The sequence below is a fragment of the Carettochelys insculpta genome, chromosome 2 (assembly GCF_033958435.1).
Source record: "Carettochelys insculpta isolate YL-2023 chromosome 2, ASM3395843v1, whole genome shotgun sequence".
Lineage (NCBI taxonomy): Eukaryota > Metazoa > Chordata > Testudines > Carettochelyidae > Carettochelys > Carettochelys insculpta.
In genome coordinates this window covers 47,640,533-47,658,492 of record NC_134138.1, presented here as the reverse complement: position 1 = coordinate 47,658,492, position 17,960 = coordinate 47,640,533, and the positions used below count along the sequence as shown (strand labels likewise).

Sequence of the window (17,960 nt, the reverse complement as noted above, 5' to 3'; positions counted from 1 at the left end):
CATGCCACTGTAACTGCACTGCTTATTTTTAGCTTGCTGGCTGGAGCAGAACTAATGTATGCACCTTTTTCTGAGCTATGAATTCCATCTCTTGTTAGCAGTGTAGTTGTGCTTTTAGTGTGGAATAAGTGTGTCCACACGAGCTAAATCAAAAATAGCTACTCTGGGCTTTATGCTCATGTAAACAAGCCCTTAATTTTGTTCTTACTTCCATGCTTAGCTTGTAGGCCTTTGCTGGTGTGCTTGAGTCACTTACCATCAATTGGTGTCACTCATCTTGTGTCTCTAAAAATCTGTTTAAATAAATAACCTTGGAAAGGGAAATGGTGACGATCGGTATCCCAGATGCTGTCCCAGGTTAAATGTTGTCTTGGGGTTTGGAAAACTTTAAACCTTTTTCATTATGACTTGATATAAAGTGTGGTTGGTGTGTCTGTTCATAATGGCTGTGGCTACACTGCGCCCTTCTTTTGGAGGGGCTATGATAATGTGGCACTTCTGAATATGCTAAGGAGGCACTGCCATGAATATGCTGTGCCTCATTAGGATAATAGCAGCCACGTGTGCTTTGAAACGCATGTCGCCCATGTAGCCGAGGGCCTTTCAAAATGACCCCCTGATTTTGAATGCCCCTTCTTCCCATCTGGTTTTGGAAGAAGGGGCTTTTGAAATCAGGGGGTCCTTTCGAAAGGCCCGCAGCTGCATAGGTGGCGTGTGTTTCGAAACCAGCAGTTTCGAAGCACGTGCGGCCGCTATTATGTTAATGAGGTGCTGCATATTCAGAAGTGCCACATTACCATAGCCCCTCTGAAAGGAGATGCTAGTGTGGCCACAGCCAATGAGTTGACATAAAGACTTTGGAGTGGAAGTTCCATTTAAAGATGCATCTGCCTTCCACTTTTTAGAATTTGCACATAACATGTTTGTGGTGGAAGACTGTAAGTATTTACAGAGATTGTGCCTAATCTGAAAGTGATTTTCAGATCCTCTCGTCAGCCTGTGACCATCTCCCGTACTCTTTTCTTCATTTGTGAGTTTAAAAATACCCATTCCTTGCTGTTCAGAGCATTTGCTTTGTGTCATGTGTGTCTCTTTAACGTTTGCATTAATTTATTTCTTTCAGACTGCTTATGATATAGATGAATTAAAGAAACCCCTGCAGGTCATCCCCCATATCTCCTCAGAGACCACTGCTCCACGCTTAAAGACACATCGTTGTCTGGAGAGAGATCCATTCACGAAACATTCACATCAACAAGACTCAAGTTCTGTGGTCAGCAGTATTTCAGAGTTGAATGAATATGTATCTCAAATAATATACAACGCAGACAATGATCTGCGTAGTCTTCCAGCAGACACTGTTCATTTTTTCTGCTTAGAGGGGCAGTCGTCTCTGGCAGGGAGCCTTAGTTCCTTAGACTCTCCCAGTGCTGATGAAGATCTAAACTATGATGACCTCCAGGAGTGAGGATCAAAGTTTGACAAGGTTAAAGAACTCTATGCACTTTCATCTGAACACTTGTAAATGGAGAGATGGGAACCCAACACCTTGCTGTGATATGAACTCCACTTAGTATTTTGTCTAATGTGCTAACTGATTAGAAACATTTAATTTGAGTCAGGCATTTCATATGAATCATTCACCTTCCTCTTAAATGACAGTCTGAATATAGAATCTTTTTGTAAGCACTGCATAAACAGATATTTAAAGTTAGACATTTAAATGGTTTCTAATGTATGAATCCTCTGGAATACTTTGAAATGTACAACTTTCCTAGCATTGGAATAGCTTTATGAAATTTTGTGTAGGCCAAAGTCAGTTATTACAAACATCTTGCATGCGAGTACTTGAGTTATTTTCTTCCTGTCTTAGTGTGATTCCAACCAAGTGGATACTTATTGGTAGGAAGACTTTGATAAGATTGCAAACATTTTGAACTGTAAAATCACAACTATAATAATAGATGTTTATTATTTTTCTTGATTTTTTTTTTTTTGTTTTTTTTTTCATTGCTAGTTGTCTGCTTCTCTTATTTCCTTTATCTCCCCAGAGCCCACACCACTGTAAATATTGCCTCTAATTTAAGGCCATTAGGGATGGGATTAAACAATGTAAATGCTTGGGGACAGTAGAAAGCAGATCAGAACCTCTTTCTGTATAGTGTAACACTTCGTTGGCTTCTGTGTTACATTGGTTTGTTGTTGACCACATACTTAGTGAAGAGTGTTACAGGAAATAGATACAGTTTTAGGTAAAGTTATATTTTGTCAACTTCCCCTTCTGCATACACCCCCTAATTGAACGTAACTAAAGAGAGCTGATAGTGTAAATCTCCGGAGAGAAGTGGTGGTTTGGCCATGGGAGTGGTCTGAGGAACTCCTGAGTTTGTCTGCTTTTGACCTAACTCCTGTGGCATTGGGCAAGTCATTTTAAGTTGCTTCTCTCTGTAAAGTCATAGGGTTAATTTGTGATGATTAGCTAGTGTTTGTAAAATGCTCTAAAGCATTATTTTGAAATAGTGCCATTGGATGCCAGTATGGCTTATTTTGAAATAGTGCCTATTTCAAAATAGGTGTTCTTCATCGAGTGTCCCCGTGGGTGCTCCACAATAGGTGTCGGGCTCGCCTGGCGCCGCAGATCAGAAACTTTCCAGCAGTTTCTCCTGGATCACATATGCGCCAGCGCGCGCCGCTCCCTTGCGCATCCCCGGCCACGTGCGCGATCCGGTCCCCGCCAGTTCCTTCTCAACCGCCATCGGCTGCAGACGGAATCCGCTCAGGCTACGGCCAGAGTCAGATTAGCTAGAGTTTTTTTCATGTAAATTGTTGTTTTTCTTTCCAAAAAAAAAAAGGACAAGAGGAAAAGCAAGAGAGTAAAAAAAAAAAAAAAAAAAAAATATATATATAGTAAAAAGACAGAGAGGAGCGGAGAAGACGCATGGACATGAAGGCCAGTAGGCCTCCCGCCACAGCAGGCTGGTGTCCGCGAAGGGTAAACAGGCACAAATTCATTGCTAAGTACCCTATTGACAGCACAAAGACTCACCGCGATGTCCTCTTCAGGCTTTAAAAAGTGAGAGTCCTGCTGCGAAGCTATGCCGGCCTCCGATGGGCATAGTGAATGCATTCAGTGCCTGGGGGAATCACACGTTACCCAAAAGTGTTCCCATTGTGCTAAGCTCACAGCCAGGGCCAGGAAGGACAGAGAAATGCAGCTGAAAATGCTCTTGTTTGATAAGGCTCTCCAGCCTGACGTGCCAGAGAGTCCTCAACCAGAGGGACCCCCTAGGCTCCATAAAAGGACGGCGGCTTCCCTCACCCCCTCGGTGCAGAAACGGAGGAAGCTCTCTGCAGCCCGATCCCTGCCGGCGGTCTCAGTGAGCGGGATGGGCACAGCACATAGCCTCCAGCCACATACCCAAACAAGCGGCAGTGCAGCAGCGCACGTGGCAGAGGCTGAGCTTCCGATTACCAAACAGCCGGCACGCGCAGCACTCAGAGCGGCGGCCAGGCAAGCGCTGGAACCGGTGGCACCGCCACAGGCGACACCGACCCCTGCGGCGCCAGCGGTGCAGGGCCAACAGGCACAGAGCCTGCAGGCACCAGAGGACGTTATCTGCGTGGCACCGCAGCTAAGCGTGCCGAGCGCGGCGCCGACAGTGCGGCCGAGATCCCTGGCACGGGAGGGGGCGGTGCCAGCCCCGCAGGGGAGGGGAAAGGCGAGAGCAAAAACCCGGCACCGCAGCCCTTCTCCGGACAGGGCTGCAATGCTACTATCAACCAGCCCTCCCCTTATGCTGCACACGCCACCCAGAAGATCTGGGTCTCTACCAACCTATCCAGAGCCTCTTCTCCGTTCCTCCAACCAGCGTCACCATGGTTTGGGCCACCTTCGCCCTTTCTGGGATTGGATCCCTTGGAGTACTATCACAAACCAGTTTCACCATTGTCTGAATCGTCACGGAGATCTCGCTCTCCCAGACATCGGGGGTACACACCCCGAGAGTGGTCCAGGTCTCCATCCCCGGACCCGTGCTGCCATGGTCGCTCTTACCATGCTGGACACAGACACCCCAGGCATACACCTAGGGGCAGGTCCCCCCCGGCCGTCCAATACCTCTGCGGACACTCTCGGCCGGGGATGGAAACACAGCTGTCTCAAGGGGAGTTAATTTTGGAACCCTGAGACTTTCCTTCGCAAGCCTCTAGTGAGCGGGTGTACCATCAGCTGCAAGAACCTGAAAGTTCGAGGGAGGTTTACCCTAGTGGTTCCTCCTCGTCTTCCCCTGAAGAGGCTACGGCCCCTGGGGACGTTGCTCCCCCGGACAACCTCAAACAGTTTCAGGAGCTGTTTAAAAGGGTGGCTTTCACGCAAGGCATCTAAACAGCAGAGGTACAGGAGAAACATCACAAAATCCTGAAAAATTTGAGACCCCCGGCTTCATCCAAAATCGCTATCCCGCTCGACAAAGCCATCATGGAGTCAACCACCACCATATGGCAGACCCTGGCCTCTACTCCACCTATAAACAAGAGAGCGGATAAGAAATACTTCGTCCCGGCGAAGGGCATGGAGTTCCTCTTTAGTCACGCACAACCAAACTCACTGGTGGTAGAATCGTCTCAGCAGAGATCAAAGACTTCCCAGTACAAACTGGGGGGTTCAGACAAAGATGCCAAGAAGCTAGAGCTGTTTGGCAGAAAGGTATATTCCTCCTCCACCCTGCTATTGAGAGTGGCAAATTACGCAGCACATCTAGTGAACCATAATTTTGACAATTACTCCAGGCTTACTTCTCTCATGGATAAGAAGCCGGTGCTAAAGGCGATTGTGCAAGAGGGCTACGCGGCTTCGAGGACGGGAGTCCAGATCGCCCTGGACGTGGCAGACACGGCGGCACGCTCAACGGCTACAGCAGTGGTCATGCGTAGAGAATCCTGGCTCCAGACATTGGGTATCCCGAGGGATCTGCAGGCGAAGATTGTTGATCTTCCCTTTGACACGCAGAAGTTGTTTGCAGACTCAACCAACTCGGTCCTCCACTCCAGTAAGGACTCCAGAGCTACACTTAGAACCCTGGGTATTTATACCCCTTCATATAGGAAGAAAAAGTATTACCCTCGGCAAAGACGATACCCGTACCAACCACAACGTGCTCAGTACCAACGGGGCTACGACCAAGGGCGACATCAACAGTAGCAACAGTATAGAACTCCCAGGCGACGTTCTCAACAAAGCCGCGCATCCTCTGGGCAGGCCCAAAGGCAACAAGTTTGACGGGCAGATCGAGGACTGCACTATCACTGCCATCGCACAATGCCATTCCCAGCTAATGTTCCATCATCGTCTCCGACCGTTCCACCCCCAATGGCAAAAGATCACTGCAGACAAATGGGTACTGAAGATCACAGCCATGGGTTATGCGATCCCCTTCCAGTCGCTCCCACCGCCGAAAGCTCCGCCCAGGCCCCACCTCAGGGACACTTCCCACGAGGCGAGACTCAAACAGGAGGTGGACCATCTTATGTTCATAGGGGCAGTGGAAAGAGTGCCGGAGTGATTCCAGGGGAAAGGTTTCTATTCGTGCTACTTCCTTACAGAGAGGAAAACAGGAGGCTGGAGGCCCATCTTAGATCTTCGGGGCCTCAACCGGTACTTGTGCAAACAGCATTTTCGCATGATCACAGTCGTCTCTATACTCACTGCACTGGACGATGGAGATTGGTTTGCAGCCCTCGACTTACAAGATGCGTATTTTCATATAACGATCCACCCGGCACACAGATGCTTCCTCCGTTTTATGGTCGGCAAAGAGCACTTCCAGTACAAGGTTCTTCCGTTCGGCCTCTCCTCAGCCCCCAGAGTCTTTACCAAAACCCTGGCAGTGGTGTCAGCCTACCTGCACAGACGGGGTATTTATATTCCCATACCTGGACGACTGCCTATTGAAAGGGGCCTCGAAGGCAGAGGTCCTACGCATGATACGCCTAACAGCAGACACGTTTTCTTCGCTGGGCCTGGTCATCAACCTCGCGAAGTCAAAGACCAACCCCACACAAGACATAGAGTTTATAGGGGCATGATTCTAGTAGTCCCAACGTGGGATCGACAGCAATGGTTCCCCTTGTTTCTGCGCATGTCGGACCGCCCACCGCTCCCCCTTCCAGTGGCGCTGGACCTACTCACGCAGGCTCAGGGGTCCTTAGTGCACCCGCACCCTCAGGGTCTGCACCTACAAGCATGGCTAATCCATGGCTCAGCTCTTTAAAGAGCACGTGTACGGAGGGAGTACAACAAGTCCTGGCATGTAGCCGAAGGACCTCCAGCAGGAGGACTTACAAGCAGAAATGGACTCGATTCACAGCCTGGTGTTCTGCCAAGCAGTTAGCTCCCCTTGACGTTCCTACACCTGTAATACTAGAATACTTATTGGACCTCAAGAGAGGCGGGCTTTCCCTGTCCTCGCTAAAGGTCCACCTCGCCGCTATATCTGCTTTTCGGCATGAAGAGGAGGTGCCCACGGTATTTGCCCATCCTATTGTTACCAGGTTCCTGAAGGGGCTGGTAAACCTGTACCCCCCTCGGAAACCGCTTCCACCATCGTGGAACTTGGACCTGGTGCTCAGCACGCTAACGGGCCCACCATTTGAACCCTTAGCCACGGTTCCCCTACGTCTCCTTACGATAAAAACAACTTTCCTCCTTGCAATTATGTCAGCTCGCAGGGTGAGTGAGCTCGCAGCAGTTACGGCAACGCCGCCCTGCACAGTATTCTCAAAGGAGGCGGTAACTTTACGGCTGCACCCAGCCTTTGTTCCAAAAGTCTCTTCGGAGAATCTCGAAGCACATTGTGTCCTGTATAAAAATGTGCTACGAACTTCGAAAGACTCCTTTGCTGGCCCTGCCTAGGGCTCACTCCAGCAGGGCAGTGGCGGCATCAACAGCCTTTTTCAAGGGCATCACGTTAAGACATCTGTAGAGCAGCGACCTGGTCATCCTATGACACCTTCTCCAAGCATTATGCCCTACATCGGGTATTCCAAGAGGATACCCGCCTCTCAGTAGTGGTACTTTCGGGGGCAAGCTGCACATGAACCGATTACCCACCTCCTTACTTGGGTTACTGCTGGGTAGTCACCTATTGTGGAGCACCCACGGGGACAGTCGATGAAGAAAGAGAAGTTACTCACCGTAGTACGATGGTTCTTCGAGATGTGTCCCCGAGATGTGTCCCCATGGGTGCTCCACCACCCGCCCATCCTCCCCGCTTCGGATCTCTGTTTAGTGTTTTTCAGGAGCATCCGAGGCGGTTGGTCAAGGAATTGGCGGGGACCGGATTGCGCACATGGCTGGGGACGCGCAAGGGAGCAGCGCACGCTGGCGCATGCGCGATCCAGGAGAGACTGCTGGAAAGTTTCCGATCTGCGGTGCCGGGCGAGCCCGACACCTATTGTGGAGCACCCACGGGGACACATCTCGAAGAACCATCGTTACTACGGTGAGTAACTTTTCTCTTTATTCCTCCTGCAGTGAGGTTTACCAATTTTGAAATAATGAACCTGCTATTTCAAATTTATTTTGAAATAGTGTGTACATAGTGTATTCACTAGCAAAGTTATTTTGAAATAATGGCTGTTTTGAAATGACCGTAGTGTAGACGTAGACTGTAAATCCTATATCTCACTCCCCAATGTGCAGCCCCCTCCTGCTTCCCAGAGCCCTCATCCCCTGCCATAATGCAGTGAAAAAGAGGTGAGAGAGCAAGGATGGCGCTTAGTAAACAACAGTTGCGGGGGGCTCAAAAGGGAGAGGTCAGGGCAATAGTGTTTGTTGGTTTTCTGAAATTAGAAGTTGGCATCCCTGAGTACCAATGAAAATACCTGCATTGGAATATTGCCAGTGTTCTAGGAATTAACATTTCACTCCTGTGAAAAATGCAATAAATATGTTGTGTGTTCAGAAGCATTATAAAGGGTAAATGCCCACCGAAAAGGAAATAAGAGTAATGTACTGATGTTAGCTACATGCAGTGCTTTTCTGTGATGGTACTGAGTATTGGCACCTTGGCAGCCCCAGCCCTGGGATCGGCTGGGTGGGTGGGGGAGCCAGCTGAGTACTGGCTTTTTTTTTTTTTTTTTTTTTTTTTAAATTCAAAAAAAAAAAGGACTAGCTAAGTGAATATAAGCAAAGATCAAAACAGCTTACATATCCTTACATTAGGGCTTTGCATGGATTTGTCTAGATCAATTTTTAAATCAATTTAAATTGCTCCCTTTGTCTGGTACAAACAAGGCCTAAGGTTATGGAATGGAAAATGCATTTTATTTATAAGTATCACTGTTGCCTCTTTCACATGCATGTGTTTGGGATCGGATCGATGAAAAAGAGGACCAGATCACATTCATGCATTCATTTTAGATACAGAAACATTGCCCAATTTCACAAGCAGAAATTTTTGTGTCCTCACTACAGCAAATGAAAAAGGTTAAACGCTAAAAACCATACTTACCATATGGTCTGGTGCACCTGGCACTAGAGTGGGCCTTGAGTGAGTAGGGTTATATACTGTGCTCTGTCACTAGCCAGGTGTGTGGCTTTGAGCAAGTTGTTTCACTTCCCTTTTCTCTCCTGTTCTAGACCTTGTCTATTTAAATGGCCTCCCCGGCAAAGACTTCAGTGTTTTAGGATGTTTGGACAGTGTTGAGACCAAAACTAGCACTCTGATTTTAGTGGGAACCTAGTGCTACTGCACTACAGGTACAGAATGCATTTGTCTTATTGTCTTTATGCTTTGCCCTGGTCACCCCATGCTCTACTGTTGCCTTTCTGTCAGGCTGTCATGAAAGCAGGGCTGTAGGTAAGATGAACCAGGTGGATAGCTGCTTGCTTAGGGCTGCAGTGACGTTATCTACAGTCAGTCATTAAACTCTGGAGAAACACAGTAGTAGGGCTCTGGTGATGTGTTCAACCGCTTCCAACCATTCTGAAATTGTCTCTAACCCAACCCCTTTGCTTTTGCAGGGAAGCCCCAACAGCTGTTTTCAGCTGCATAAAGGGGGGCAGCTATTTACCGATCCTGCTGTATCTGGAAATAGTGCCCACCGTACAGCTGTAGCTTAAGGGTCCTGACTTTTGGTGGTGGAATAATGAGGGGGTAGGGCAATGAGACAGTAGGGTGTGGGACTGCTTTTCCCTTCTCCCTTCCTGCCATCTTCCAAACATGCAGCTGGGGGATGGGGTTAAGAGTACAGAGGCTTGTCCTACTTCACCTGCTCAGTGTGTGAACTGGGGTGGGGGATCAGGCCCTGGGCTGTGGGTAGACCTAGGAGGGTAAGCCCTCAACCAGCCTCCCAGGCTCGGACCCAGCAGCCCGCAGCTGGCTGTACCCCGGTTGGAAGACTTGAGAAACTCTTAGAAGACCGCGACTCCGGCCGCTGGTGCTTTAAAAATGCCACAAGCTGCCCCCTCCCCACCACGGAGCCGACTACACAGACAAGGGCCCAGCCTGCGAGGGCCAGGGTTAGAGGTAGGCGGCGGCAGGGGCCGCTGGAGCAGCAGTGCACTGAAGGGCGACAGGGAGGCGCCACAGCAGGGGGCTCCGTCGAGGCGGCCTCAGAGCCCTTGGGTTCGGCCGCGCCCCCTCGCTGCGGGCCGCGCCAAAAGCAGCCTCTAAGGGGGCGGGGCCTAAACAGCCCAGCAGCTGCCGGAGTGGCCAGAAACGCTGAATGGGGCGGAGCAAAACGAAGCCTCCCTCCGCGAGGCGGTGCGGCGGCCATCTTACTACGCGGGCTCCCTGGGCGGGGCGGGCGGCCGCGGGGGCGCTTGGGGCTGTTGAGGGCAAACAGAGGACCGGGCACGGGGGAAGCTCGCGGCGAGTCACACACCCCGCCCCGTGGTGCCCAAGCGGAGCCCGAGCCCAGCCCGCACGATGAGCGCCGAGGCCGCCGACCGGGAAGCGGCCACCTCCAGCCGGCCGTGCACCCCGCCGCAGACCTCCTGGTTCGAGTTCCTGCTGGAGGAGGCGCTGCTGGAGACGCACCTGAAGAAGCCCTGCCCTGGTGAGTGCCGGCGCCTGGGAGCAGCTGGGGGTAGTGATGGGACGCGGCCGGGCGTGGAGGTGAGCCCCGGAGAGCGAGCGAGCGAGCGACGGGGGCCCAGTTGTGAGGCGCTGCCTGGAAAGAGGCGTTGGGGGGCGGCCCGGCAGCTGGTCTGCAGCCTTCGCTCTCCGGGGCGCCTTTGTTGGGCCGCTCGAGTTGTATGCTAAGGAGCCAGCGTGTCTGGCGGCAGAGAGAGTCCTGTGAACTCCACAGTCCCTCCTGCGCCGCGCTTCGAGGCCCCCTCCAACGTATTCCTAGATGACAGGGAAAAGGGATCGGTGCCCCGCTGACCCAGTCATCGGACTGTGCAGAATTAGGTAAGACGTCTAAGGCTGCTGCTGTCTGTGCAGAGTTCCGACGGGATCTAAAAAACTGGCGGCAGGAGACACGTAATGAGGCTAAACGTAAAGTCGTGCCCATGGGAAAGCATCCTGGGTCTGAGTTATGTGTCTTTGCTTAAGAAAGAGGGTCCTGCGCTCATTGAGAGTCCTCCTCTGAAAAATCTCTCTCTGCTCCTTGCCCAGCAGCAGTCAGGAAAGTGATCAGAATGTTAACCACAGGGAAAGGGCCGATGAGACCAAAATATTCTAGTGCCATGCTGTGCTCACATCTTGAATGCTGCTTGCTGTACTGGTTGCCCATTCTCAAAAAAAGATGATTAGGTTTGGAAAAGATACAGAAAGAAGCAGCAAAAATGATTAAAGGTATGGAAGAGCTACCGTTTGAGGATCAAGTAAAAAGTGTGTTGTTTTGTCAGCTTGGAAAAGAGATGACTGAACAAGGAAGAAGTTGTGTCTGTAAAATCATGAAAGGTGTGGAGAAAGTGAATAAAGAAGTGTTAATTACTTCTTCACACAATAACACAAGAGCTTGGGTTGTCCTATGAAATTGAGGTAGAGGGCTTTAAACAAACATTAAAAAGTGAAAATTCCTTCACCCAAAGCCTAGTCCACCTTTGGAACTTATTGCTCAGAGATGTGGTGAAGGTGACCTGTATAACTGGCTTCAGAATTAATTGGTCAGGTTAATGGACCATGAGTTCTCTGAACTGAGATGGTCAGGGATATAACCTCATTTTTGGGGTGTCCCTAGTCTCTGACTGCCAGAAGCTGAAAGTTGAGAATAGGTGGCGGATCACTAGATAAATGTCCAATTCCGTTGATTTGTTCTGAAGCTCCTGGCATTCACCACAGTCGAAAGAGGAGGATACTGGGCTATGTGGATTATTGGTCTGATCCAGTATTGCCATTGTTATGTCACTCCTGTGAGTGTCCATCATTGTCTTTCTTTTTACAGCCTGCCACGTTCTCCCAAGCCCGTACCTTCTTCCCAGTGTAATGGTGCACAAACTAACCAAAACACGTGGATATACATAACCTGTATCTTTCCATCTCTTTATCTTTCTATATTGTCTGATGTCTCGTTTTGTCTGTCTTGACACTGAAAACTACTAACAGGAACTATATCAAATAAACTAATGTGAACGTTATGTGAGAAACCTGCCTGTACAAGGCTTATTGAGGAGGGAACAAGATGGTGTAGATCAATTTTGGGAATACTGCCGGCAAGACTTTCAGGATATTGGATTGCCTATCTATTTGAATCATGGTCAATGGCAATCTTATGGCTCAGTGGCAGCAAAGAGCTAAGCTGCAGGAGGCTAAAAGACATAAATGTTACTTCTGGGGGTATTTTGATGTCATGCTCACAACTAGCTGGGTGTGCAGTATAGGTTGACAATGGAAGTTTGGGACATGGTTTGCTAAAAGCTGACAAAATTTACTCATGTTTTTGTGTTGCTTATTGAAGTATTGCTGTTCTGGAAGACATCACTGTAATATGCTCTCAAATGCACACAACATAGTTCTCATCCAGATATTCTAAAGCAGCTATGGGCAGCCTGCAGCTTCTTTCCTGCCTCTTCTCCCAAGCATGTCTCCTTCCTCTCCCAGCCAGCACTTTTGGAGTGCCATGAATTGGCTGATTTGTGCCCTGTCTCTGCTCCTCCCTTTCCTTCCCAGAACTTGAACGCTACAGTCAGACTGTCTCAGGTGTACTGTAAAGACCCATGCACCCCTGTGGTATTATATACAGTTACTAAATAATACACATTTGAGCATAACTGAGTAAGAAGTCTTGAGTGCAAACTGACTTGTGGAGTGAGGGCTCCAGCTGGGGTGGGGGCAGGGATGAAAGGTTTGGGGTGCAGGTGCCTCCAAGGCTCCCCTGAGCTCTCTTTCACCTCAGCAGCACCTAGACTGAATGAGGGGAGACACCTCTCCCATAGCAGCAGTTGGTCTGGGTTTGGGCTAGGGGAGGGGCTCCTCTCCCCCAGCCACAGCCCTGAGCACCTGTGTGGTGCTTAACAGACTGCTGTGCAACCGCACAGCTTCAAGGGGACTTGACAGTTCTAAGATAAACTTATACACCTCTACCCAGCGTGTGGAGAAGCAGAATTGAAAACCGATTATTTCCTTCAAAATTCCGAGTTACCTGTGAGGGAAAAGTCTGTTCTTCTTCGGGTGTCCCTGTGGGTGCTCCACAACAGGTGTTGGGCTCGCCCGGCGCCGCAGATCGGAAATCTTCCAGCAGTTTCTCCTGGATCGTGCATGCGCCGCCCCCCTGCGCGCCCCCGGCCGCATGCACGATCTGGTCCCCGCCAGTTCCTTCTCCACCGCCATCGGCTGCAGATGGAATCTACTCAGGCTAAGGCCAGAGTCAGATTAAATAGTGGTTTTTTTCTACGTGTCATTTGTTGTTTTTGGTTATATAAATAAAAGAAAAAAAGAGAAAGCAAAGACAAAGAGAATATCAGCAAAAAAAGAGAGAGAAGAGAAGAGCAGACGTGAAGGCCATTTAGGCGTCCCACTGCCCCGCAGGCCGGTGATCACTATTTGGGGTGGAAAGGCACGGATTAAGTGCTAAGTACCCTATTAACAGTAAAGGACTCACCGCAATGGCCTCTTCAGGTTTTAAAAAGCGTGAGTCATGCCGTGGAGCTATGCTGGCCTCCGTGGGGCATAGCGAATGCATCCACTGCCTGGGGGAATCACAGGCTACCCAGAAGCGTTCTCACTGTGCTAAGCTCACAGCCAGGGCCAGGAAGGACAGAGCAGTGAGGCGTAAAATGCTCTTGTTGATAAGGCTCTCCAGCCAGACTTGCCGGAGAAGCCTCACCCAGAAGGGCCCTCTGGGTTGCATAAGAGGAGGGCAGTTTTCTCTGACCCCCTCGGTGCAGAAACGGAGGAAACTCTCCCTGGCTCGATCCTTGCCGGCATTTGCAGCGAGCAGCACGAGCAGAGCACACAGCCCCCAGCCGCATACTCAGGCAAGCGGCAGCGCACGTGGCAGAGGCTGAGCCTCCGATTATACAACAGCCAGCACGCGTGGCGCCTAGAGCGTCGGCGAGGCAAGCGCCGGACCCAGCAGCACCAACGCTGCAGGGGCACCAGGCACGGAGCCTGCAGGCACCGCAGCTGATGGTGCCGAGCGCAGCGCTGACAGTGGGGCCGAGATCCCGGGCACGGAAGCGGGCGGTGCTGGCCCTGCAGGGGAGGGGCAAGGCAAAATCAAAAGCCCGGCACCGTAGTCCATCTCCGGACCGGGCTGCGCTGCTGTTAGCACCAAGCCCTCCCCCTGTGATACACACGCCGCACCAAAGGCCTGTCTCCCCACTGGCCCATCCGGAACCTCCTTCTCCGTTCCTCCAACCCATGTCACCACGGCTTGGGCCACCTTCACCATTTCTGGGATTGGATCCCCTGGAGTACTATCACAAGCCAGTTTCACCTCTATCTGTGTCGTCGCGGAGGTCTCGCTCTCCCAGACATCGGGGGTACACACTCCGTGAGTGGTCTAGGTCTCCATCCCCAGACCCTTGCCCATGCTGCCATGGTCATCCTTATCATGCTGGACACAGACACCACAGGCCTACACCCAGGGGCAGGTCCCCCCCAGCTGCTCCGTACCCCCGTGGGCACTCCCGATCGGGGACAGAAACACAGTTGTCTCAAGGGGAGTTAAATTTAGAACCCCGAGACTTTCCTTCACAATCCTCCAGCGAGCAAATGCATCATCGACCACAGGAGCCCGAGGGTTCGAGGGAGGTTTACCCTAGTGGTTCCTCCTCATCCTCCCCAGATGAGGCCATGGCCCCCGGGGATGTCTCTCCCCCGGGATGACCTTAAACAGTTTCAGGAGCTGTTTAAAAGGGTGGCTTTCATGCAAGACATTTAAACAGCAGAGGTGCAGGAGAAACATCACAAACTCCTGGAAAATTTGAGACCCCCGGCTTCGTCCAAAATTGCTATTCCGCTGGACGAAGCCATTCTGGAGTCAGCCATTACTATATGGCAGACTCCGGCCTCTGTTCTGCCTACGAACAAGAGAGCGGATAAGAAGTACTTGGTCCCGGCAGAGGGCATGGAGTTCCTCTTCAGTCACCCACAACCAAATTCTTTGGTGGTCGAGTCGTCCCAGCAGAGGTCAAAGGCTTCTCAGTACAAATCGGGGGGATTGGACAAAGATGCTAAGAAGCTAGAGCTGTTTGGCAGGAAGGTATACTCCTCTTCTACCCTGCTATTGAGAATGGCAAATTATGGGCACACCTAGCAAACCATAATTTTGATAATTACTCCGGGCTTGCTCCCCTCATGGATTCACTTCCGGAAGACAAAAAGCTGGTGTTAAAGGCGATTATTCAAGAGGGCTACTCAGCATTGCGGACGGGAGTCCAGATTGCCCTGGACGTGGCGGACACGGCGGCAAGTTCAAGAGCTACAGCAGTGGTCATGCGTAGAGAATCCTGGCCCCAGACATCGGGTATCCCGAGGGACCTACAGGCGAAGATCGTGGACCTTCCCTTTGATACATAAAAGCTGTTTGCAGACTCGACTCAACTCGGTCCCTCACTCCGGTAAGGACTCGAGTGCTACACTTAGAACCTTGGGCATTTATACTCCGCCATAGAGGAGGGAAAAATTTTATCCTCAGCAAAGACGCTACGCTTACAACCACAGCGTGCTCAATATCAACGGGGCTACAGCCAAGGGCGCTATCAACACCAGCAACAGTACAGAACTCCTAGGCGACATTCTCAACAAAGCCGTATGCCCTCGCGTCTGGCCCAAAGGCAACAAGTTTGAAGGGTATGTCGGGGGCTGCACTATCACTACCCTCACTCAATGCCACTCTGATCTCATGTTCCATCATCGCCTCAGACCGTTCCACTCCCCATGGCAAAAGATCACCACAGACAAATGGGTGCTGGAGATCATAGCCGCAGGTTATGCGATCCCCTTCCAGTCGCTTCCACGGATGAAGCCTCCCACCAGGCCTCACCTCAGGGACGCTGCCACGAGGCAAGGCTCAAACAGAAGGTGAATCACTTTATGCTCATAGGGGAGGTGGAAAGAGTGCCGGAATAATTCCAGGGGAATGTTTCTATTCATGCTACTTCCTACCAGAGAAGAAAACAGGAGACTGGAGGCCCATCTTAGATCTTCGGGGCCTCAACCGTTACTTGCGCAAGCAATGGTTTCGGATGATCACAGTTGCCTTGATACTCACGGCACTGGACGATGGAGACTGGGTTGCAGCACTCAGCTTACAAGATGCTTACTTTCATATAACAATCCACCCGGCACACAGACGCTTCCTCCGCTTCACGGTCGGCCAGGAGCACTTCCAGTACAGGGTTTTTCCGTTCGGCCTCTCCTCGGCCTCCAGAGTCTTTACCAAAACCCTGGCAGTGGTGTCAGCCTACCTGCACAGACAGGGGGTGTTTATTTTTCCCATATCTGGGTGACTGCCTGCTAAAAGGGGCCTCGAAGGCAGAGGTCTTAAGCATGATACATGTCACAGTGGACACGTTTTTCTTCGCTGGGCCTAGTCATCAACCTCGCAAAATCAAAGTCCGAACACAACATATAGAGTTCATAGGGGCACGCATAAACTCTATCACAGCAAGGTGTACCTACCCGACGCCCGCTTCCGTGCCATCAGTTCGCTGGTGCAAGTCATCACATACAGCCACACGGTGCCGGTCTTAACGTGCTTACAGCTGCTGGGCCACATGGTGGCAGCGACGTGTTTGGTACAGAATGCCAGGTTGCACATGTGAAGCCTGCAGCATTGGCTGGCAAGCGTTTACAAACCAGCATTCCACACTGTCCACAGGGTGGTGTCGCCCACAACAGAGGTGCGCAGATCCCTGGCGTGGTGGGAAAACCCCGAGAATCTGCTAGTGGGGGTGCCTTTTTCACCAACCACAAATTTCTATTTTTACCTACTACTGACGCCTTCCACATAGGATGGGGAGTGCACATCGGCGACAAGGTAACGCAAGGGCTATTGTCCCCTGCGGAACAGACACTGCACATAACCATGCTGGAGCTCAGAGCAGTGTTCAACGCCTGCAAACATTTCGAGATTACCTACATGGCAAAGTAGTCGGGATTCAATACCGACAATACCTCCACTATGTTTTACATCAATTGACAAGGAGGAGCATGATCCTGTGCCCTATGTGTGGAAGCAGTCCAATTGTAGAATTGGTGCATCGCCAACAACATAACGTTGAAAGCCTCGTACTTGCCGGGTGCTCACAACGTGAAAGCAGATCAGCTGAGCAGGCGCTTCACAATCATGCACGAATGGCGGATCTGCTACGGCGCATTTTTCGTACATGGGGCTTTCCCCAGATCGATCTGTTTGCCACAAGGTCTTGCACAAAGCCAGAAGGGAGAGAGCTCGCATGATACTCATAGCCCCGTTTGGGATCGGCAGCAGTGGCTTCCCTTGCTTGTGCGCATGTCGGACCGCCCACCGCTCCCTCTACTGGTGGCGCCGGACTTACTCACGCAGGCTCAGGGGTCCTTAGTGCACCCGCACCCTCAGGGTCTGCACCTACAAGCATGGCTAATCCATGGCTCAGCTCTTTAAAGAGCACGTGTACGGCGGGAGTACAAGTAGTCCTGGAATGTAGCCGAAGGACCTCCAGCAGGAGGACTTACAAGCAGAAATGGACTCAATTCACAGCCTGGTGTTCTGCCAAGCAGTTAGCTCCCCTTGACGTTCCTACACCTGTAATACTAGAATACTTATTGGACCTCAAGAGAGGCGGGCTTTCTCTATCCTCGCTAAAGGTCCACCTCGCCACTATATCAGCCTTTTGGCATACAGAGGAAGAGCCCACGGTATTCGCCCATCCTATCGTTACTAGGTTCTTGAAGGGGCTGGTAAACCTGTACCCCCCTCGGAAACCGCTTCCACCATCGTGGAATTTTGACTTGGTGCTCAGCACGCTATTGGGTCCACCTTTTGAACCCTTAGCCACAGTTCCCATACGTCTCCTTACGATAAAAAAAAAACCAAAAAAAAAAAAACCTTCCTCCTTGCAACTACGTCAGCCCGCAGGGTGAGTGAGCTCACGGCAGTGATGGCAGCGCCGCACTGCACAGTATTCTCAAAGGAGGCGGTAACCTTAAGGTTGCACCCAGCCTTTGTTCCAAAAGTCTCTTCGGAGTCCAGTCTTAATGAGCCAATATTTTTACCCTCGTTTTACCCGAAGCCTCTCATCTCCGGCAAGGAGGCACGCCTGCATCTCCTGGATGTGAGGAGGGCATTGACCTTCTACATAGACAGAACTAAGTCCTTCCGGAAAACGGACAGGCTCCTAGTCTCTCTCTCTCTCCCAGGTCAAAAGGAGAAGGTCTCTCTTCACAGAGAATCTCTAAGCACATTGTGTCCTGTATAAAAATGTGTTACAAGCTTCAAAATGCTCCTTTGCTGGCCCCGCCCAGGGCTCACTCTACCAGGGCGGTGGCGGCATCAACAGCCTTCTTCAAGGGCATTGCGTTAAA

The 17,960-nt window shown here is 50.9% G+C and overlaps 2 protein-coding genes across 3 annotated transcripts in view; both read left to right on the top strand.

Annotated features, from left to right (window-relative positions):
• Positions 1-1,468, top strand: part of LOC142008491 (neural-cadherin-like) — a 102,038-nt gene extending 100,570 nt beyond the window's left edge. Inside the window, exon 32 of the mRNA XM_074985691.1 lies at positions 1,124-1,468. Coding sequence (XP_074841792.1) covers positions 1,124-1,468 — 345 coding nt within the window. The remainder of the gene's footprint in view (positions 1-1,123) is intronic.
• Positions 1,469-9,824: 8,356 nt separating this feature from the next.
• INTS8 (integrator complex subunit 8) overlaps positions 9,825-17,960 on the top strand; it is a 73,531-nt gene continuing 65,395 nt past the window's right edge. For both annotated transcript variants that reach the window (XM_074986922.1, XM_074986923.1), the window contains exon 1: positions 9,825-10,059. In XM_074986922.1, coding sequence (XP_074843023.1) covers positions 9,930-10,059 — 130 coding nt within the window. In that variant the 5' untranslated portion in view covers positions 9,825-9,929. The remainder of the gene's footprint in view (positions 10,060-17,960) is intronic.